We start from the raw sequence: 23649 nt of genomic DNA on the forward strand, positions 1-23649 counted from the left end.
ATTCCAGATTGTGGAACAAATCCATTCCTCTACACTTGTAATGAGGAATTGACAGGAAGGATAGAGGAAGAACTGATAATGCTACAAAATAGCTTGGAGCTGACGCCCAGGTTCAAAACACCATGTCAAAACTTTTGATTGCAAAAAGCTATCCTGCAATATGGGAAAAGGTCAAGATGTTCTTTACTGCCTTTCCAACATAATATTTAACAGAATGCAGTTTCCCAATTTTTTTTCAAACAAAACGGACTGCAAATTACTGGATGTGTGGATTGAGATTCTTTCTGAGTAACATTCAGCCTGATGTTGAGAAGCTGGTATCACTACACCAAGCTCATCCATCTCATTGAGAGGTGAAAAGGCAATGTAGTGAATAGTTAAAAACTACTTGTTCTAATACTGTTGATGAAAATTGTTTTTACTGTAATTAAATAATCATATTTGTAGCTTTAAATAGATTTGAGTAAGTTTTGCAATTATTTTTCACTGCTTTCTTTCCTTTCTAGTTTTTACGTAATGGTCAGAAGTGGGGGGGGGGGGGTCCACTGGGTATGTCATCTGGGAGCCAATGGAGGTGGTGATCCAGAAACGTTTGGGGACTGCACCTCTAGCGTATAGCTAAAATTGGGAATCATACTTCCCATTGCCTTAAAAACACACACATTATATTACAGTGAAGCATGTAAAGAAAGTGAAATACAATTGTAATAGAAAAAGAATACTGGAAATCTCATGCAGTCAGAAAGCATCTGTAGAAAGAGAAACAAGTTAGTCTTGGAGCAAAGAAGGTGGTAGATAATAATGGACATTTCTCTGATAGCATGAAATAATAAGGTTAAAGAGCTTTTTTCTGTGTAATGTTAGATAAATTGACAATATAAAAAGAAGGCAAGAAAAAAATAACTAGTTCTCAAAGAAAGAGCAAGTTGTCCAAAGCTGGACTATCCAAGGGTGCTACATTATTATAATTTAAGAAATGCTGAGGAATATGATTTGCATTGCTGGAATGTGCTAATACAGGTTTACAATTATACAAACTTCTACACTTGCCATCAGTAACTATTTACTAATGTGCCCTATTCAAAGTCTTAAATCTATCATCAATATCTTGACTTTGTGCATCATTTTAACACAGTGAGGCCCTAACCTATTTCAATATATTACAGGATAGTGAAATGTTAAATCGAAGTCAGATTTAATCTTTCATACAACAATATAACAAATCTAGAGAAAACATGCATTATTTTAATGCAAGGCTTAAACTCGGTGAAAGTCCACATAATAGTATTAGAGAGGAGGAATGTTGATAGTGGGATCTTCATTCAACAGGAAGATTTGTCTTTTACTGGCAACTGCTAGCTCTCCTTCTGCACTTTTGTCCTCAGTTTCTGTAGTTCTTCTTCCAAACTTTTAATTTGTTCAAGCAAAGCAACTTTATCTTGATTTGCTTTCTGATCTGCTTGATATCTTGCCTCTTCAATCTTCCTTTCGTACCATTTTTCCATCTGTGTGGAAACTGCCTCAAAAAAGTACTGAGTGATTTCAAGTACTGGAGAGCTGTCCTTGATTTGCGTGGTGGGCTGGCCCATGCGGTGGGAAGCAGAGGTGTCTGTGCTGCTCTGTTTTTGCTTGTGCCTTGCACTCAGAGATTTTTTAGTTTGAGTGCTTTTGTTTTGATTGCATCCTCCAAGAGGCTGGCCACTTATTGCTTGGTCAGTTAAACCTGAGTCTTCATGAGCAGTTTGAAACTTTACGTGCCCAGATTTGACCACAGGCTGCTCCAAAGATGGAAACTCGTGATGTATTTTAGCAGCAAGAGAAGAGGCTCTTTCCTTTGGTCTAACCACTGGAGAAGTTGCCTGAGGCACATTTGAGGAAGAACTGTAAACAGTCATAGCATGTTGTGTTGTTCCTGTAGGAAAAAAAATTAAGTCACAAACACGGACTAATTAAAACAATTGCTTTCAGTTACAAATAAGGAAAGATACTTCTTCAGTTTCAATATAATTTATGAACTATTACTGTTAGAAACTTTTCATAATGTGGAACTGAATTCATATACATACTGAAGAATGTGCTCTCTGCTTACACAGTTCATTGTTATGGTGAAATACTTCTAATTTTGTTGGAAAAATATTTTTTAAACAAATTGCTGTCCCCTGATATCCCCAAATTGTGGACTGTTTTATGTAAAAATTCAATTACTGTTCCTTGAACTTGACTATCCCTTTCTATATCAGGTTCCTTATTTCTGTTAAAATGGGGAAGCATAACTCAAGACTAATTGATCTGTGATATTGCTCTAATAGGTTCGTCCTTGAATCCAATGCAGAAAATTATTTTTTATATCGAGTGCGTGAATTACACTGAAATCTTAAAAGATAGAACAGGCCAGAAATCTAACCTCATCACAGCAGAGGCAGAGATTGGCTCCATTAGAAGTCCTAATTCCTGCTATTAATAACATGGCAGTTTATGGAGTCCTGCAGAAATTATGCCAGACAGGTTTTTGTGATCAAGGATACTTAAGAACCTGTTGCACTTGAGAGCCATTAGGAGGGTCCAGGTCCTTCCGATATAGAAGCCATAAAGGAGAGAACAGAAGGCCGTGGAAGAAAGAAAAGGGGGAGGAGCACCAGAGGGAGGTGATGGGCAGGTAAGGAGATAAGAAGAGAGGGGGAAATGGGAATGGTGAAGGAGAGGGTATGTGTGTGGGGGGGGGGCATTACCAGAAGTTCAAGAAGTTGATGTTCATGCCAGCAGGTTGAAATCTACCCAGATGGAATACAAGGTGTTGTTCCTCCAACCTGAGTGTGGCCTCATCGTGACAGAGGAGGCCATGAACTGACATGTGGGAATAGGAATGGGAAGTGGAATTAAAATGGGTGGCCACTGGGAGATCCCGCTTTTTCTGGTGGATGGAGCAAAGGTGCTCAGCGAAGCGGTCTCCCAATCTACGTCATGTCTCAGCGATATACTGGAACCCATACTTGGAACACTGGATACAGTAGATGACCCCAGCAGACTCAAAGGTGAAATGTCGCCTCACCTGGAAGGACTGTATAGGGTCGTGAATGGTAGTGAGGGAGGAGGTGTAGGGGCCGATGTAGCACTTGTTCCACTTGCAAGGATAAGTGCTGGGAGGGAGATCAGTGGGGAGGGATGAATGGACAAGGGAGTGATCCCTGTGGAAAGCAGAAAGTAGGGGGGAGGGAGACGGTGAAAGTTAGAGAGAATTTCCGTGGAGGCTGGTGGGGTGGTAGGTAAGGCCAAGAGGAACTCTATCCCTGGAGGGGTGGCGGCAGATGTGCACAAAGTGGAAGAGATGTGCTTGAGGGCAGTGTTGTTAGTGGAGGAGGGAAAGTCCCTTTCTTTGAAGGAGGTCATCTCCTTAGTTCTGGAATGAAAAGCCTCATCCTGAGAGAAGATGCGGCAGATTAAGGACGAATTGAGAGAAGGGGATGGCATTTTTACAGGTGACAGGGTAGGAAGAGGTATAGTCCAAGTGGTTGTGAGAGTCAGAAGGTTTATAATAGATATAAGTAGATAGGCTGTCTCCAGAGATTGAGAAAGGAGGGAGAGGTGTCAGAAATGGACCAGGTAAATTTGAGGGCAGGGTGGCAGTTGGTGTTGATGAAGTTGACGAGCTCCACGTGGGTGCAGGAAGCAGTTGTCGATGTAGCTAGGAAAAGTTGGGGGGTAATACCAGTGTGGAATGCATATAGCTGACAGAAAGGCAAGCATAGCTGGAACCCCTGGCCACACCTTTTGTTTGAAGGAAGTGGGAGGAGCCGAAGGAGAAACTATTAAGAGTGAGGACAAGTTCTGACAGATGGAGGAGAGTGGTGGTGGAGGGGAGCTGGTTGGGTCATGTGTCTAGAAAGAAATGTAGAGCTTTGAGGCCTTTCTGGTGGGGGATGGAGGTGTATAGGGACTGGACATCCACAGTGAAAATACTTTTTCTGTAGGATTTGGGGCTGTAGATTTGTACCTGATGGAAAATCACATTGAGTGACAAGGTGCTGTCTGCCTGATGTCTCATCCGAGGACTGGACTTTAGCACTTTCTGATTCTTCTGACAAGCTAATGCAGGGCTGCTGATGTTGTTCTCCAAGCTGATGTATGACAGGATAGGTCTGGAAATCCTTATGATCCCTGTTGGTTTGGATGGTATCAATGTTACCAGTCTCTGGCAGGTCCTCACCATCAAGTGCTGTAGATTTAGACATCAGTTCTCCTGACAACTTGTGCTCAAGGTATTGGAGCTTGGATGAAAACCATGATTTCACATCATCAAACATTAATGCCTACAGAGAGATAAAATTAAGCAGGTAGAATGTTGGTATTTAATGGTTAAATGTAAGTATCATTTGTTCAACTAGAGAAGGAAAACTGCATAATATAATTTGGATTGGCCTGGAATTTCATGGCAGAAGAGAGTCACCTGTGCTCACTGTTCACCTACCTGTTAAACTCATTGTGTGGATGTCCCATTGCCAACTTCCATCAGAAAGTCCCTGCAAAGCGCAGAGGACATTAATCCAATCTCTTAAAAAGAGCAGTACAAACCCCTCACAGAAATGTTGCACAATAAGCTATTTTAAGCTATACTCCATTTAAATGAGAGAAAACATTAAAAAAAAAGTTTCCCTGATATTCAATATCTTTCCCAGAACTTCGTGAATTTTGTGTTGTACAGTGTGAGGACTGTTGTGACAGAACACAACTTGTAAACCCCTGTGGCACTTATATGAGGAGTCTGTATGTTTCTAAAAAGCATTTAGATTTTAAATAGAATGTAAATAGAATGGTGTGTAGAGATAATGATAAATACATTGTAAACAGTCCAGTTTTAAGGGGGATGCATGATCTGGAAAACACAGATTTACCAATAATGTGGAAAAGCAATTTAGGGCAGCTTACTCAAACTATAACTGAAGAATAGATAAAGATCTGCATCACCAGGACGAGATGAAAGAGCAATATCCAATCAGGAAATGCTTCCAGAGTTTACAAACCAGTCTGTTCCCTCAGAGATGCCTGAGGTCCATTGAAGGAGGCAAGTTCAGTACAGAATACGTGGGCTCATTTTGTTTTCCCGGCATCCACATTGTAAAAAGATATAATTTGAATCGCAGCAACATTAGTTAACTTTGCTGCATATTTCCTATTGTACCTGCTCAGTCAGAATCTGCTTTGCTAATAGTCATATAGTGTGAAAACAGGCCCTTCAACCAAACTCATCCTCAAGAAAGGAGAAGCCTATTTAAGCTTATGACCCATATCTGTCTAACCCTTTCCTATCCATATAACTATCCAAATGTTTCCTAAATATTGTGCCCGCCTCCACCACATCCTTTGGCAACTTGTTCTATATACACACCATTCTGTGTGGAAAAACTTGCCCTTCTGATCCCTTTAAATCGACTTGGCCTCAGTAGCTCCAGCCAAAAGACCAGGAAACACAATGGTTCCTGAGTTTCTAGGACATGAGGCGGCCTCTTAAGCAAGCTGAACTGCCATAATAGGTCCATGGGGAACCTTTCTCCACCTCTCCTTGTCTCCAATGAGCAACAGGTCATGAGCTATCTTTGGAATGTTGTATCTTTGGTCCCCTAATCTGAGGAAAGACATCCTTGCCATAGAGGGAGTACAAAGAAGGTTCACCAGATTGATTCCTGGGATGGCAGGACTTTCATATGAAGAAAGATTGGATGAACTGGGCTTGTACTCATTGGAATTTAGAAGATTGAGGGGGGATCTGATTGAAATGTATAAAATCCTAAAGGGATTGGACAGGCTAGATGCAGGAAGATTGTTCCCGATGTTGGGGAAGTCCAGAATGAGGGGTCACAGTTTGAGGATAAAGGGGAAGCCTTTTAGGACCGAGATTAGGAAAAACTTCTTCACACAGAGAGTGGTGAATCTGTGGAATTCTCTGCCACAGGAAACAGTTGAGGCCAGTTCATTGGCTATATTTAAGAGGGAGTTAGATATGGCCCTTGTGGCTACGGGGATCAGGGGGTATGGAGGGAAGGCTGGGGCAGGGTTCTGAGTTGGATGATCAGCCATGATCATAATAAATGGCGGTGCAGGCTTGAAGGGCCGAATGGCCTACTCCTGCACCTATTTTCTATGTTTCTATGTTATGAAGGCAGATTTGAACAATGATGCATATGCTGGCAGAATCTGTGCCTAGTGGCTGTGGGAACACAGAGGTCATGGTATCAAATCTGAAGACTCCAAGAGATTTTAACAAAACCTCCAGAAGACAAGGAATGTATTTTCCACATATGTGGCCAACACCCATAGGTCAAGTGTGAAATCATAAATAACATGCACTGATTGATCCAAGTCTTCTTCTCTAGAGAGACGAACACAGACTTTCCAGCTTCTGAGCAAATGTTGCTTCCTATGCAGTGGTGTAAATAAAATAAAAAATCTCAATGGTAATAATTATGCCTGGATCAGACTTGGAGATCTCTTCAGAAACAGAGGGGTTCCTTGTGTCAATACAGGACCAGGTGATTAGCACAAAAAATATAAAAAATGCATAATAAAAGACCAACAAACTCAAGATAATAACTACAGAAAATACCAAGAGAAACCAGGAACAATACAACACATTATAGGATCCTGCTGCAGTTTAACTCAATCTGATTACTTGCACAGTCACAATCAAGTGGCAAATATCATTCACCAAAACCTTGCTTTAAGATACAAACTCATAAAACACACCATACCTTACTATAAATACAAGCTTGATCCTGTTTTAGAGTCAGTATCCTACAAATAATATTATGCCTGATTTATTATTACAGATAAGACAATCCATAATAACCATTTGGATATATTAGAGGATATAGAAGCAAGAGCCCCTTACTTAATAGATATATCCATTCCAATCACATATAGCATACAGAAATAAGTGAAAGACACCAGAAATATGCTGAGTTAAAAGAGGAAACCGGAAGACTATGGAACATGAATAGGGCAGACACTGCCTCAAAAGTAATATCTACATCTGGTAGCATCCTATACAATAGCATTAACAATTAGGACCACAATACTAAGAACCACTAGAATAGTCTCAAAGTTCCTAGCAATTGAAAAATGAGCGTGCTTGTCTATGCCCATACCTAAGGTTTTACCAGCTTGAACTGAGAGGGAAAAAAATAATGAAAGTCCTCAGCTTTGAACAAATAACCTTGTTCTCAATTTTAGGTTGTGATATTATTGATGATCAAGAGATGTGGTTCTACCTGACGTCTGTCTCCCTCAAGTCGCTCCAGTGCCGCACGCTGGTCAATACGGTGCAGGCATTCGGTCCGCTCGACTGAAATCCGTTCAGATGTTAACTTTTCTAAGACTCTGATCTGAGGTTGAAATTCAAAACATAGAATAAAGCTTCTGTGCATATTTATACAATGCTAAATCTTAACTCTATTTTGATTGCAGGAAAACTGGATAAATCTTTTTTCAGGAAAATTGGAATTATCAGCAGATAAATCAATATTAGCTTTATTGTATTTGTTTATTGTAATATAACAAATAAATATTTGCCAGTAAGATGCAGTTAGAAGATACAAGACACTCGTTAAGTCATCGATATCATGCACAGATTGCTGCTGGAGAGAAATATCAGATTCATATACCGGTACATTTATGAAACATTAAAGCTGTGATCCTTCATCATGGGAAATAAAGGAATGAAAGAGGTATTTTCCTCATTGCAGTATGGGGAAATAGTCTGAACAGATACATAAGAGAGTGGTGTTCTTTAGTATCAACGCATCATGTTCCAAATAAGACAGAAATTCTACCTCACGACACAGATTTTCATAAGCTACATGACTCAATTTAACTATGTTTTTGATAAAATTCTATCAGATACTTTGTAAACTGCTGGTGCTTTTCTAGACATTCAGTCCTGTTTCTCCATGCATATGACAGGCATGTACACAGAGTGTACTAGGTATAGGCAAAAGCAATAAACAACATACAAGAGTAGAATTCTACTGGCCATATAAGGTGCTGGCTTTGAACACTGGCATATTGCACCAGTCTTTTGTTCTAATTGAGACCATTGTATCCAAATGTTGTTATGTTAGATAGATTATCTGAATGCGTGCTGTAGTTGCTCTGTAGATCACATACGAGCTGCTTTTTAGATGTGTAAACTGATCAAGGGATATTTTACCTGGGCCCGCACGTAAGTGCAATTACGAAGAATGCATAGCAGCACCTTGGCTTCCTTAGGAGGTTGCAAAGATTCGTCATGACTTCTAGAACTTTGACAAACTTCAGTAGATGTGTGGTGGAGAATATATTGACTGGCTGCATCACAGTCTGGTAGGGACACACCAATATCCTACAAAATGTAGTGGGTACGGCCCAGTTCATCAAGGGTAAAGCCCTCCTCACCATTGAGCACATCTACATGGAACACCGTCGCAGGAAAACAGCATCTATCATCAGGGACCCCACCACCCAGGATACCACTTTTCTCGTTGCTTCCATGAGGAAGCTGGTACAGGAAACTCAGGACTCCCCACCAAGTTTAGGAATAGTTACTACCCCTCAACCAACAGACTCTTGAACAAAAGGGGATAACTACACTCAACGTCATTTGCCCCAGCATTGAAATGTTCCCACAACCCATGGACTCACTTTCTTTCTTTTCCAATATTTTTATTAATTTACATATAAGAATACAGAGTACAGGAAAAAAAATCAATACATTATACTAAATCACACATAAAGACTCCTTATCCTATATTCATACAAGTTAATCAATTTGTAACATTGAACTATAGTAATTTTATTATATAAAAAAAATATAACCCACTACCAAGACCGAAGCTGATTAGTAAAGAAAAGGTCTCACTTTCTCTTCATTGGTGAGACCCGACATAGATTGGGGGACCGCTTTGTTGAGTGCCTTTGCTCCATCCGCAACAAGCAAGATTTCCTAGTGAGCAACCATTTTAATTCCTATCCCCATTTCCATTTCAACATGTCAGTCGATAGCCTCCTCTACTGCCACAATGAGGCCTCTCTCAAGTTGGAGGAGCAACACTTTATATTGTGGCTGAGTAGCCACCAACCTGATGGCATGAACATCAAGGTTCTCCAACTTCTGTGAATTTCTTGCCCTTTTCTCTTTTTCTGTTCCTCATCCTGGCTTCTCACTTGCATATCACCTCCCTTTGGTGTCCCTCCTCCTTCCCTTTCTCGCATGCTCCACTCTCCTCTCCTATCAGATTAGTTCTTCCTCAGCCCTTTATCTTTTCCACCTATCGCCTCCCAGCTTCTCACTTTGTTCTCCTCCCCCACCACCTACCTTCCCTCACCTAGTTCCACCTATCACCTCCCAGTTTGCACTCCTTTCCCTTCCCTCCACCCATTTCACTTCCAGTTCTGATTAAGAGTCTTGGCCCAAAACGTAAACCCTTTATTCCTTTCTGTAGATGCTGGCTGACTTGCGACAGAATGTACCCGTGTATATTTTTCAACTCAGGTGACTTCAGTCCTTTGGTGTGCAGCAAGGACTGTTGATGTCTTTTATTAAATTTCATTTTCAATTCCTACTTGCAAAGGACATTAGCCTTGAAATTTTAATATGCGCGGAAGAATGAATGTTGTTTCATAAATCAGAGGGGCTGGGAGGATTTTGAGCCAGTTATTGGGTGAGACCTCGGGCTAGGAATTTTACCCAATGAACTGCACTTGGTAGAATTGACAAGGGTAGGCGGAAGCCAGATAGGAGAGATTTGGTTCACTGCTTAAACAATTGTTAACATGGAAACAAAGACATAAATGGTGAGGTAGAATATGTGTAAATATTTCCGGCTAATTGGGAGTAACTATTAATTAGAACAGGATTGAAGTTGGATTTAGCTGCTGCTCGTTACCAGATGATTTGAGTCAGTGTTAAAGTTGTAGAAAGCCAGTGCAGTTTCAGTTAATTAGTATCAATCTCTTTCCAGTTTCATACATAAAACACCTAATCACCACAGTGCATTCTCTAAATCCTAGCAGTCGGCATTAATTCCGAAGCTGGAGCCAAACTACACAGGTGATGACTCACAGATTGCCAGGGGCCTGATTTTATTTCAGATAAGATCAGACATTAGTATTTAAATTATGAAATTAGAAAAGTAATGTTAATACTTTAGGCCAACAGGTTTAAAAAAAATCTGAATCTGTATAGAGAATGCTTACCTCATGTTTATTCCTTCTTTCCAGTTCTCCAAGTTTTGTATTTAACTTTCCTTGCACAATCTCCAGTTCTGCTTTTATTTCTTCCTTTGTAGCTTCAAGGCGATTCTCTAATTTATTGATCAAAGGTTCACAACGGCAGCCATTGATGGGGGCCTGAACAATAATTACAACATGTTTATGTAGTATCTTTATTGTAGCAAAAAGATGAAAATGTAGTTCAGGAAGCATTACCAAACAAATAAGGACTTAAAGCAGCAAATACACAGATAACAGAACAAGGCCAAAAGTTTGGGTGAAAAGATAAGACTTTAAGCAGACACCTCACAGCACAGCAGAGATACCAGCAACAATATATCCATGTAAAATCCTTCAATCCATGGGAAGATCAGTGTTCTCATTCAGGCCAACAGCATTTAGACCATAAGACATAGCAGCAGAATAAGGCCATTTGGACTTTGAGTCTGCTGTGCCACTTAATCATCATTGATTCTTTTTTCCCCTCCTCAGCCCTACTCCCTGGGCTCCTCGTAACCTTCGATGCCATGTCCAATCATGAACCGATCAATCTCTGCCTTAGATACACCCAACGACCTGGCCTCAACAGCCACCTGCATCAACAAATTCCACTAATTCACCACCCCCTGGCTAAAGAAATTTCACCGCATCTGTTTTAAATGGACGCCCCTCTATCCTGAGGCTGTGCCCTCTTGTCCTGGACTCCCCCACCATGGAAAATATCCTTTCCACATCTACTCTGTCTAGGACTTTCAACATACAAAAGGTTTCGATGAGATCTCCCCTCATCCTTCTAAATTCCAGTGAGGACAGATGCAGAACCAAAAAATGTTCCTCATATGATAACTCGTTCATTCCTGGAATCATCCTTGAGAAACTCCTCTGAACCAGCTCCAATGTCAACACAACTTTTCTTCGATAAGGAGCCCAAAATTGTTCACAGTACTCAAGGTGAGTCCTCACCACCTTATTAAGCCTCAGCCTCACATCCCTGCTCTTATATTCCAGATCTCTTCAAATGAATGCTAACATTACATTTGCCTTCCTTACCACTGACTCAGCCTGCAAGTTAACCTTCAGGGTGTTCTGCACAAGGACAAAGCATTTATTTCTTCTAACAAAGTGCATGATTGATTTTTTAACATTGTATTTCATCTCCTACCTTCTTGCCCACTCTCCTAATTTGTCTAAGTCCTTCTGCATCCTACCAGTTTCCTCAACACTACCTGCCCCCCAGCAATCTTCATATCATATGCAACTTGGCAACAAAGCCATCTATTCCATCATCTAAATCATTGATGTACAGCATAAAAAGCAGTCCCAACACCGATCCCTGTGGAACACCACTAGTCACTGGCAGCCAACCAGAAAAGAATCCATTTATTCCCACTCGCTGCCTTCTACCAAGTATACAACATCCGTTGCAACCGCCTTATCTATCCTACTTGTAATGTCAAGGAATTCCAACAGGTTCGTCAGGCAAGATGTTCCCTTAAGGAATCCGTGCTGACTTTGTCCTATCTTGTCCTGTGTCACCAAGTACTCCATCGCCTCACCCTTAGCTTTTAACTCAACATCCTCCCAACCACTGAGATCAGACTAACTGGTCTATAATTTCCTTTTGACTGCCTTCCTCCTTTCTTAAAGAGTGGAGTGTCATTTACAACTTTCCAGTCCTCAGGCACCATGCCGGAGTCCAATGATTTTTGAAAGATCATTACTAATGCTTCCACGACCTCCACAGCTACCTCTTTCAGAACTCTAGGGTGGAGTTCATCTGGTCAGGGTGACTTATGTACCCCTTGGTGTTTCAGCTTTTTGAGCAAAATTCTCCCTTGTAATATTAACTGTACTCATTTCTCTTCCCTCATACCTTTCAATATCTGGCACACTGCTAGTGTCTTCCATAGTAAAGACTGATGCAAAATACTCATTTAGTTCATCTGCCGTCTCTTTGTCCCCATTAATTCTCCAGCCTCATTTTCTAGCGGTCCTTTATCGACTCTCATCTCTTTCATTTTTCACATACTTGAAAAAATCTTTTGCTATCCACTTAGATATTGTTTGCTAGCTTGCTTTCGTATTTCATCTTTTCCCTCCTAATGATTCTTTTAGTTGCTTTCTGTAGGTTTTTTAAAGCTTCCCAAGCACTGTCTTCCTGTTAATTTTTGCTTTGTTGCATGGCTTCTTACTGTGCATTAGCTTTGACTTCCCTTGTTGGCACAGTTTTACTATTTTGCCATTTGAGTATTTCTTCGTTTTTGGAATATACCTGTCCTGCATCTTCCTCAATTTTCCCGGAAACTCATGTCTTTGCTGCTCTGCTGTCATCCCTGCCAGCAACTCCTCCCAATTTACTTTGGCCAACTGCTCTGTCATACCACTGTAATTTGCTTTACGCCACTGAAATACTGCTACATTAGACTTTACTTTCTCCCTACCAAATTTCAAGCTGAACACAATCATATTGTGATTTTACTGCCTCCTAAGGGCTCTTTTACCCTAATCTCTCTCATCACCTCTGATTCATTACTAACACCCAATCCAATATAGCTGATACCCAAGGAGGTTCAACGACAAACTGCTCTAAAAAGCCATCTCATAGGCATTTGATAAACTCACTCACTTGAGATCTATAACCACCCTGATTTTCCCAATCGATCTGCATGTTGGAATCTTCCATTACTATTATAACATTGCCCTTTTGACACACCTTTTCTATTTCCCATTGTAATCTGTGGTTCACATCCCAGCTACTGCAGGGAGGCCTGTATATAACTGCCATCAGGGTCCTTTTACCCTTGTAGTATCTTAACTCAACCCAGAAGGATTCAACATCTTCCGATCCTATGTCACATCTTTCTACTGATTTGATGCCATTCTTTACCAGCAGAGCTACACCAGCCCCTCTGCCTACCTTCCTATCCCTCTGATATATTGTGTATCCTTGGACATTCAGATCTCAACTACAACCATCCTTCAGCCATAATTCAGTGATGGCCACAATATCACACCTGACAATCTGTAATAGTGCACCAAGATCATTCACCTTACTTCTTATACTCTGTGCATTGAGAGATAACACTTTGAGAGCTGTATTTGTTACCCTGATGAACTGATACTCACCCTGCTGTCTGCAGTTAGGCCACATTATTTGCAAAATGTAAACTAGGGTGCAGAAAAAGGCACATTACTTCCAGTTCTGTCATTATAAGACATTACCAGGACATAAGTAGTAGTTCATTTAATGTGGATAAATGTGAAGTTATCCACTTTGGTGGCAAAAATAGGAAAACAGATTATTATCTGAATGGTGGCCGATTAGGAAAAGGGGAGGTGCAACGAGACTGTCATTATACACCAGTCATTGAAAGTGGGCATGCAGGTACAGCAGGCGGTGAAAAAGGCGAATGGTATGCTGGCATTTATAGCGAGAGGATTTGAGTACAGGAGCAGGGAGGTACTACTGCAGTTGTACAAGGCCTTGGTGAGACCACACCTGGAGTATTCTGTGCAGTTTTGGTCCCCTAATCTGAGGAAAGACATCCTTGCCATAGAGGGAGTACAAAGAAGGTTCACCAGATTGATTCCTGGGATGGCAGGACTTTCATATGAAGAAAGACTGGATGAACTAGGCTTGTACTCGTTGGAATTTAGAAGATTGAGGGGGGATCTGATTGAAATGTATAAAATCCTAAAGGGATTGGACAGGCTAGATGCAGGAAGATTGTTCCCGATGTTGGGGAAGTCCAGAACGAGGGGTCACAGTTTGAGGATAAGGGGGAAGCCTTTTAGGACTGAGATTAGGAAAAACTTTTTCACACAGAGAGTGGTGAATCTGTGGAATTCTCTGCCACAGGAAACAGTTGAGGCCAGTTCATTGGCTATATTTAAGAGGGAGTTAGATATGGCCCTTGTGGCTACGGGGATCAGGGGGTATGGAGGGAAGGCTGGTGCAGGGTTCTGAGTTGGATGATCAGCCATGATCATAATAAATGGCGGTGCAGGCTCGAAGGGCCGAATGGCCTACTCCTGCCCCTATTTTCTATGTTTCTATGAATATTCTTAAAGCTTCCTTGAATGTGGAAAAATCACTGTCTATAACTGCTTAGGACAGAGAAGCATTCTGGTTGGCATTGTAAATCTCAAATCCATTGGCTGGGACCACAGGGGAGCCTGGTGTAAACAGTTAAAGAACACGTCACCTCTGAAACTACCCTCCACACTTCCCCTATTGTACCCCACCCATGCTAGAGCCTGCAGATTCACATCACCCTCATCAATCATCCCAGAATTGGAGTGAAAATAAGTCATCCTGATCCCAAAAAAAAGGTGTTAAGGATCTTCAAAGAGGAAAAACGGTAGATATTAAATTCAGGGATGTGCAAGAGTCCAGAATACATCAAAATGTTTTTAATAATCAAACTAAGCCTTCAGGCTAATTTAATAGTTACTATTATAATCTTACATTACACGTGTGCTTCAAGGAGCAGTGATCTGCTGGGTTATTTAGAGTGCAGCCCAAATTTGTAATAACTGAACATCAAAGAGTGAAATGCTCCTCTTAGAAGTCCAGAGATAGTTTTGCCTTTTGGACAAAAAAAATTAAATAATGCAAGGTCTTCATGAGGTAAAAACTATAGTTAATATAAAAAAAACTATCAGTGATAGCAGGAAATTATCTTAAGTGCACAGTGTAATTCTTATGATTCGAGATGAGGCTCTGAATTTGTGACATTATTATTATTACTATAATGTGGTCACCATTCCTTGGAATAACTATGAGGTGCTGTGACACAGCAGTGGTACTGCTGCCTCCACACAGTGATCTATAGTTGATCATGGTGGTGTTGTCTGTGTGGGGTTTAAATACTGTATTTTCCATGTCATTATGTGAATGCTCTGGTTTGCTCCCACAACCCAATAATGTATTGTTTGAATAAGGAGAGATTGAATAGAGTGGGTCTATTTTCCCTGAAGGGAAGATGGCTGAGAAGTGACATGATAGAGGTAGATTATGAAAGACTTAGGTAAGGCAGGTGGGTCAATGTCTGTTTCCCCATGGCAGGGATGACTGAAATGAAAGGGCAAAACTTTAAAGTGAGAAAGAGGAGGTTTAAAGGGGACCAGAAGGGTAAATTTTTCCACACAAAGAGTAATTGGTATCTGGAGTGAGCTGTGAGGAGCTGTGGAGGCAGGAGCAGTTAAAGCATTTAAGAGGCATCTGGACAGAGTACAGAGGGACGTAGAATTAATATTGACACAGCAGGCCAAACGACATGTTTCTCTGCTGAATAATGCTAATGATGGTTTAATTCTTTCTAGTGTAGGTGGGTGGCAGGACAATCATTTGGGGGTTAATAAGCCTTTCAGAAAACATTAGTTACAAGGAAATAAGTGGGATTGATGGGACTGCTCTGAAAACAGGAAATATCACTTTGTTATTGTAAGAAAAAACAATATTTTTATGCAAACCACAAAGAAAACAACCTTCTCCTTTATACTGGTTTGGAAAAAAAACGACAACAAATGTTTATAATCCTGCAGGCATTCTGAGAAACAGCAGCCAACAACTAAATCATTGGCACCAATCATTCTGACAGAAGGAACAGTTGGATCACCCAACACTGGCAACAAATACCTTCACAGTGATCTCCCACGTGAATCACAAACCATAAAACACACCATAACAACTTGCTCTTTAAGATCAGTCAGAGGGGCAGCTCCCTCCTCACACCTCAGCAGACAGTCACAGACTGGCCATGAAGTGAGGTTTTTTTCATGCCATTCTAAAGGAAACAAAGGCAATCAAAAGTGTTGAATTGTACATTTACCTGCATGATTTTGCCTTCTTTGTCTCTGTATAACGTGTAGAGCTGGTAAGCACGGAAATTATGTGGGAGAGGGCCTTGCTGTGGAGGTGGGGAACAGCAGCAATGTTTATTTCTTCTTCTCCTGTTGTGTCTGTTATCTCGCTGAGGTTGCTGGTCTAGCACTGGAGGAGGATCAGAAAGAGCAGAACCCTGCACACCAGTAATAAATTCAGTAAATTCACCAGTAATAAGTTTAATAGAGAAGAGCATCTCATTCAAAGCCTAGAATCCAGATAACATCTTTAACTTGTATACATAAGACCATAAGATATAGGAGCAGAAGTAGGCTATTCGGCCCATCGAGTCTGCCTCACTATTTAATCATGGGCTGATCCAATTCTTCCAGTCATCCCCACTCCCCTGCCTTCTTCCCATACACAGTCATCCTGGAATATACATTACAATGTTAAGTTTCACTGCACATAAATTCCTAAAGAACCAAAGATAAACTAAGCAGTGATGTCAGGAAGCAAAACTTCAGGCATAGATCCTCAACGCCTGTCCTCTGGGCTACTGTGCCCTAACTTAATTGTTTCCAATTTAAATGAACATGCGTATATTCCTTGTCACCACGCTTGCATCATCCTCCCTTTAGATTACTTCATCTTTGGAATGCATCTATCCTATGCTTTCTGAATTGCCCCAGAAACTCCAGCCATTGATGTTCTGCCATCATCCCTTCCAACAACCTTAGCCAGCTCCTCTGTTACATCTCTATAATTCTCTTTACTCCACTGTAATACTGATACATCTGACTTTATCTTTCCCCTCTCAAATTGTGGCGTGAATCATATTATGATCACTGTTTCCCAAGGGTTCCTTTGCCTTAAGCTTCCTAATCAAAATTTGGTCCACTGCACAACACCCAATGCAGAATTGCTTTTCCCTTTACGGATTCAATCACAAGCTGCTCTAAAAAGCCATCTTGTAGACATTCTACGAAGTCCCTCTCTTGGAATCCAGCACCAGCTTGATTTTCCCAATCTACCTGCATACTAAAATCCGCCATGACTATTGTAACATTATCCTTATTACATGCCTTTTCTATTTCCTGTTGAAATTTATATCCCACATCCTAGCTACTGTTTGGGGGCCTGCATATAAATCCCATCAGGGTTCTTTTAACCTTGCAGTTTTTTAACTCTGGCCACAAGGATTCTTCATCTTCCAATCCTATGTCACCTCTTCCTAAGGATTTGATTTCATTTTTTACCAAGGGCACTCACCCCTTGCCTGTCTTTTCAACTAATGTGTATCCTTGGATGTTAAGCTCCCAACTATGATATTTCATCCATGTGATGCCCACAATGTCATACCTGCCAATTTCTAACTGTGCTACAAGATCATCTCCCTTATTGCATAATCTACATGCATTCAAATTTCACACCTTCAGTTCTGTATTCATTACCATTTTTGATGTTGCCCCATGTTACACTTCAGTTCATCCTGCTGGTTGCAATTTTGCCCTATCATCTGCCTGTTCATCTTCACAGTCTGACTGCACACTGCATTGATTTGTAAAGTAACTGCCTTATCCTTAGTTCTATCACCCCAGTTCCCATCCCCCACCAACTTAGTTTAAACCCTCCCTAGCAGCTCTAGCAAATCTGCCCACAAGCATATTGGTCCCCTTTGGGTCAAGCGTAACCTGTCCTTTTTTGTACAGGTCATACCTTCTCCAGAGGAGATCCCAATGATCTAGAAATATGAAACTCTGCCTCCTGTACCACTTTCTCAGACACTCATTAATCTTTCCCATCATCCTATTCCTGCACTGACTAGCATGTGGCATTGGAAGTAATCCAGAGATTACTACCTTGAAAGTCCAATTCTTCAGCCTTTTCCCCATCTCCCTATACTCACTGTGCAGACCATTTCCCCCTTTCTGATGTGCACCACAACCTCTGGCTGCTCACCCTCCTTTTATAGGCGCTCTGAAACATCCTGGACCCTCGTGCCTGGGAGGTAACACACCTTCCTGGCTTATTTTTCGCAGCTACAGGATCTCCCTGTTGATCCACCTATCTATCGAATCTCCTATCACTACTGCTCTGCTTGACTTTACTCTTTCCAGCTGAGCCACAGGGCTGGCAACCGTGCCACTGGCCTGCTTGCTGCTGATATGCCCTGATAGGTCAACCCCCACAGCAGTATCCAGTAAGGTGTATACTTGTTGCTGAGGCAAATGGCCACGGGGGACTCTGCACTGACTGATTACTCCCCTTACTTCTCCTGGTGGCCACCCATCCACTATCTGAAGCTGCACACTGGAATCTTCAGAATTCCCACCAATGGATTGCTTCAGCACGTGGGATGCATAAATGCTGAATTATTCTAGCGTCCTACACGGAGACTCATAACCAACTGAGCTGTTGTGCCATCAATCTGGCATGAACCACTGCCTGCCCACCCACCGCTGCACACTTCTGTGGCAGGAACCCAGATGTGAATCCCCCCATGGCTCAATGTGGAGAGCAGTCTGCGACACCTCACTCTGGGCAGGTTGGGTTGAGTGCCGCGGACAGTCACCACCGAGATGTGGGGCTCAGGGCTGCATCCTGGCCAACTGCTGTATCCTCATGTCACTGCTCCGCTCAGGCCAGAGATCTCACTATAGTAACAACCTGAATAGAGAGCCCCAGCAATGAGGACAGGGGTTTGTAGCAGGTTCTGGTACAGGAACAAAGACCCACTTCTCTCTATATATAATATTATCACTCTATTTAACAGTGATTCCTGGGAATGCAACCCTGTGCCAAGGGAGGTATTAGTGTGCTTCTATTTCCCCTTCCTCTCTCAATATCTTAATCACCCTTTGCTGAATTCTTTTAAATCAGTTTGCAGGATAGCTGCGGTTTAGAACAGCGGTTCCCAACCTTTTTTATGGCATGGACCGATACAGTAAGCAAGGGGTCCGTGGTCCCCAGGTTGGGAACTCCTGGTTTATAAATGTTCCTTTTTCAAAATTAGTCCACAATTACCTTTTCCTTCTGCTTTTTCTTTCTGTCCCGCTTTCTCTTCTGTTCTGGTGTAGTCATTCTGATTAAATCATCTTCATTTCTTTCCTTCTGATGTCCTTGCTCACTGCTATGGACGTCATCGACTGAAACACTTCCCTGTGACATTCCAGAAAAGAGTGGCCAGTCGAATCAGTACCGTATCTAACTTTACATTTTAGGGACAGATGCAATGGAAAAATCATGGATAGAAGAAATAGCAATTTTCTTTGGGAAGAGAAGGTAGGATGAAAGGAACTCTAACCCCGCTCTGTCACAGAGTAATACACTATGGAAACAAGGCCTTCTGCTCATCTGGTCCACACCTACTGCAGCATCCACCCTTCTAGTCTCAGTTGCCTGAGTCCCCCCTCCCCATATCCCTCCAGACCACTCCCCTCCATGTACCTAACCACACGCCTCTTAAATGTGGCAATTGTAGCTTCCTTGGCCAAATTTTCTCACAGCTCATTCCAAGTACTCATTACCCTCTGTGTATAGAAATTATCTCCCATTATCTTGAATCTGTGCCCTCCCTAACCGTGGGGAAGAGACCATGATCATCCACCATATCCATTCCCCTCATGATTTTTATAAACCTCTGTGAGGTTCATTCTCCTGTATTCCAGAGAATAAAGATTCAGTCTGGCCTCCTCTCCTTATACCCAAGACTCTCTAGTCCAGGCATCATCCTCATTAATTTCACGACATATACTGGTGATATTAAACCTAATTCTGATTCTGATGAATGCTTCCTGCACCCTCTCCAGATTAACAATGTTTTTCCTATAACAGGGTGCCCCAAACTGTATACAATACGCCAAGTACAGTCCCACAAACAACTTATACAACTGCAATATTATGTTACTCCTAAACATAATGCCGTGACTAATTAAGGTCAGTATGTTAAATGCCTTCTTCACCACCCTGTCGACTTGCACAGCCACTTTCAGTGAACCGTGTACTTGTTCTCTCTGGTCTACATCACTCGTCAGTGTCCTGCCATTCATTTGCCAGTCCTCAGCCCATCTCCCTAACTGTTCAAGATCTCTTTGCAATTCATTGGAACCTGCTTCAATATCAATAACAGCCCCTAATTTACTATCATCTGCAAATCTGCTAATAGTGCTATATACTTTCCTATCCAAATAGTTTACATTAATAATGAATAACTGAGGTACCAGCACTGACTCTTGGGGCACTCTACTAGTTACAGGCCTCCAGTCACAAAATCAACCTTCAACCATCACCCTCTAATTCCAAACATCAAGCCAATTCTAAGTCCACCTCCCCAGCTCCTTCTAAATTCCAAGTGACCTAATTTTCCAGATCAGCCCGCCATGTGGGACCTTGTAAAAGACCTTACTAAAGTGTATACAGACAGCATCCCAACCTTCATCTATCCCCTTAATAACCTCTTTGAAAAACTCAAAAAGATTCATCAGACATGACCACCCCGCGCCTTCCCCCCCCCCCGCCCATGCATAGTATCTGCTAGCTGTTGATCAAGTCTTGACCATCCAAGTGATGGTGTATTTTGTTACCTCAGAATTCCCTCCAGGAACTTACATATGACTGAAGTCAGGCTCACCAGCCAGAAGTTCTCTGGCCCATCCTTGTTGTCCTTCTTGAACAACAGAATATTAGCTACCCTCCAGTCTTCTGTCTTTTCTTTTTAAATCTTTTTATTGAATAAGTATACAAAAAGGTAAGCCATATAGGCACTAATACACTGTTAGAATACAGGAGATATTAATACAAAAAAAATGATACAAACAATGTAATTTAAACTTAACGTACCAAGGTAACATAATAGTATACTAATTTTTATATATATATATATATATATATATATATATATATCAATAGAGAAAATGAAAAAAAAAACCCCAAAAAAAACCACCGTGCAACTAACTAAAAGCAAAGCAAAGCAATGGGCTAACTTGAAACCAAACAGAGTTAAAAAAACTTAAAATCACGTCCTCAATCCCGACCTCCATTAAAAACAGTAAAAAAAACAAGAAGGGTATATATTACATTAAATGAAAATATTGAATAAAAGATCTCCAGGTCTGTTCAAATTTAAATGAGGAATCATAAAGATTGCTTTATTCCTTAATTGACCATATTATTCAACTTTCATCTAAATGGTTTCCTTTATATTTAACTTTGATTGGTCGTATTAATGCAGTTAAGATGTTTTTTTGCCAAAATTTTTATATATATTTCAGGCATTACCAATTTTTGTTCCAAAATCTTTTTTTGATAAAGTTGACTCCAAAATTTCTTCATTTATTTGGCAAAATAAAAACCCGAGATTGGGTAAAATACATTTACAGAAAGCTAAGAGAGATGGAGGTTTAGCATTACCTAACTTTAGATTTTATTATTGGACCCTCCAGTCTTCTGGAACTTAAGTTGCTGACAAAGAAACAAATATCTCTCCAAAGGTCTCCGTGATTTCTTCCCTGGACTCCACAGAGGTCCAAGGGTGCATTTGGTCCAACTCTAGGGATCTGCCCACCTAATGCGCGTCAAGGCTACAGATACTTCCTTCCTCATAACATGCACATGATCCAAGACCTCACTACCTATTACTCCCATTTTTTGGCATTCATTTCTCCTTAGTAAACACCGAGGAGAAATAGACATTAAACATTTGAGCCATAACATGGCAAGGTGATCACCCTTGTCTTGTTTCTAAGCTCTACCTAAAGGCTTTGTTAAAAGATCACTCAAGAATACTTTCTCCAAGCATTACTGTTAAGTCCCCACTTTTGAAAAATGCAACGCCCCCTCCATTCTTACCTGTTCTTCTGTCATGGCTAAAGCATTGGTATCCCAGAACATTGAGTTGTTTCCTTTATGAAACATATATCCCTCCCTATCCTCCGCCACACATCTATTATGGCCACAATATCCTTGTCCCTTGTGGCAATCCATACCGTCAGTTCACCTGCCTTATCTGTCAACCTACGCGCATTGAAATAGATGTAATTTAAAGCAGTGGTCCTATCAGTCTTTTTACTGGAAACATGGGTATCCTGATTTGTCACTGACTTCATTCTCTCAAATCCCACCCTCCACCCTGGTGACAAAGGCAAAAAGCAAAAGGAATTACTGCTCCTCCTTCAATTTAAGTGCAGCCTGTCCCTCTTTTACTGGTCGCCTCTAACCCACAAGAGATCCCGGTGTTCCATGAACCTGAATGGTTGCCCCCTGCACCAGCTCCACAGCCATATATTCATCTGGCCTAGCTTTCTATCCTGGACTCACTAGCATGTGAAACTGGGAGCAATCGAGAGATCACTACCCTCCAGGTCCTGCAATTTAATTTCTTGCTTAACTCTCCCTGTTCATTCTGAAAGACCTCATCTTTTATTCTGCCTGTGTCACTTACGCCAATGTGTACAATGACCTTTGGGTGTTTGCCCTTTCCCTCGGGAATTTTCTCAGCCGCTCAGATTCATCCTCAACTTGGGAAGCAACTCGCCATCCTGGCTTCTGTGGCCACAGAATCTCCTGTCTGTCCCCATCAGTACTGAGTCTCTTATCACTGTTGCTCTGATTGACTGCACCCTTTACCTCCGAGCCTCCAAGACATTCACCGTGCCAGAGTCTTGACTGCTGCTGCTAGAACATGTTCCCCAATGGTATCCAAGGGACTATACCTATTAGTGACGATAATGGCCCAGGACAACCCTGCACTGACTGTCTGCTCCCTTACTTCTCCTTGTGATCATTTATCTATCTGAAGCCTGTACCTAGGGTGTGACTACCTCAGGAAAAGCCTCATCTATGAAACCCTCAGATGATCCTGCAATCCAACTCCAGTTCCTTGACCCTGTCTGTCAGGAATTGCACCTGGGTACACTTTCCACAGATGTAGTCGTCAGGGAGACCGTGAAGTTTCTCAGATTGGAGGGCGTAACTTATGAAAATAGGTTGAGTGAACTTGGCCTTTTCTCCTAGGAGCGATGGAGGATGAGAGGTGACCTGATAGAGGTGTATAAGATGATGAGCAGCATTGATCATGTGGATAGCCAGAGGCTTTTTCCCAGGGCTGAAGGGGCATAGTTTTAAGGTGCTTAGAAATAGGTGCCGAGGGGATGTCAGGGGAAAGTTTTTCCACACAGAGTGGTGGGTGCGTGGAATACACTGCCGCCGGTGGCAGTGGAAGCTGGTACAATAGGGTCTTTAAGAGCCTTTGAGATAGGTACATGGAGCTTAGGAAAATAGATGGCTATGCGCTAGGGAAATTCTAGGCAGTTTCTGGAGTAGGTTACATGGTCGTCACAACATTGTGGACTGAGGGGCCTGTAATGTGCTATAGATTTCAATGTTCTATGTTCCCATATCTTGCAGGAGGAGCTCTCCCCTGCCCCAAACACCATTGTACCTCTACTGAGTCAAGGACTGAGGATGAACAACAGAACAAAATCTTACCTGTGCCTTCTCAGTGAAATGTTTTTGAAGAGCTTCTCTCACTTTCCACACCTGGACTACTGACCTCTTGATCTACCTAGTGCCTCCTACACCCT

At 41.6% G+C, this 23649-nt stretch overlaps 1 protein-coding gene across 6 annotated transcripts in view; it reads right to left on the minus strand.

Annotated features, from left to right (window-relative positions):
* Positions 1 to 880: 880 nt before the first annotated feature.
* Positions 881 to 23649, minus strand: part of ankrd6b (ankyrin repeat domain 6b) — a 185008-nt gene continuing 162239 nt past the window's right edge. For all 6 annotated transcript variants that reach the window (XM_072277847.1, XM_072277810.1, XM_072277818.1 and 3 more), the window contains 6 exons: positions 19094 to 19228; positions 16074 to 16262; positions 10225 to 10377; positions 7263 to 7376; positions 3992 to 4307; positions 881 to 1912 (listed from right to left, as the gene is read on the minus strand). In XM_072277847.1, the coding sequence (XP_072133948.1) occupies positions 1356 to 1912; positions 3992 to 4307; positions 7263 to 7376; positions 10225 to 10377; positions 16074 to 16262; positions 19094 to 19228 (1464 nt within the window). In that variant the 3' untranslated portion in view covers positions 881 to 1355. The remainder of the gene's footprint in view (positions 1913 to 3991; positions 4308 to 7262; positions 7377 to 10224; positions 10378 to 16073; positions 16263 to 19093; positions 19229 to 23649) is intronic.

This window comes from Mobula birostris, chromosome 2 (assembly GCF_030028105.1).
Source record: "Mobula birostris isolate sMobBir1 chromosome 2, sMobBir1.hap1, whole genome shotgun sequence".
Classification (NCBI taxonomy): Eukaryota; Metazoa; Chordata; class Chondrichthyes; order Myliobatiformes; family Myliobatidae; genus Mobula; species Mobula birostris.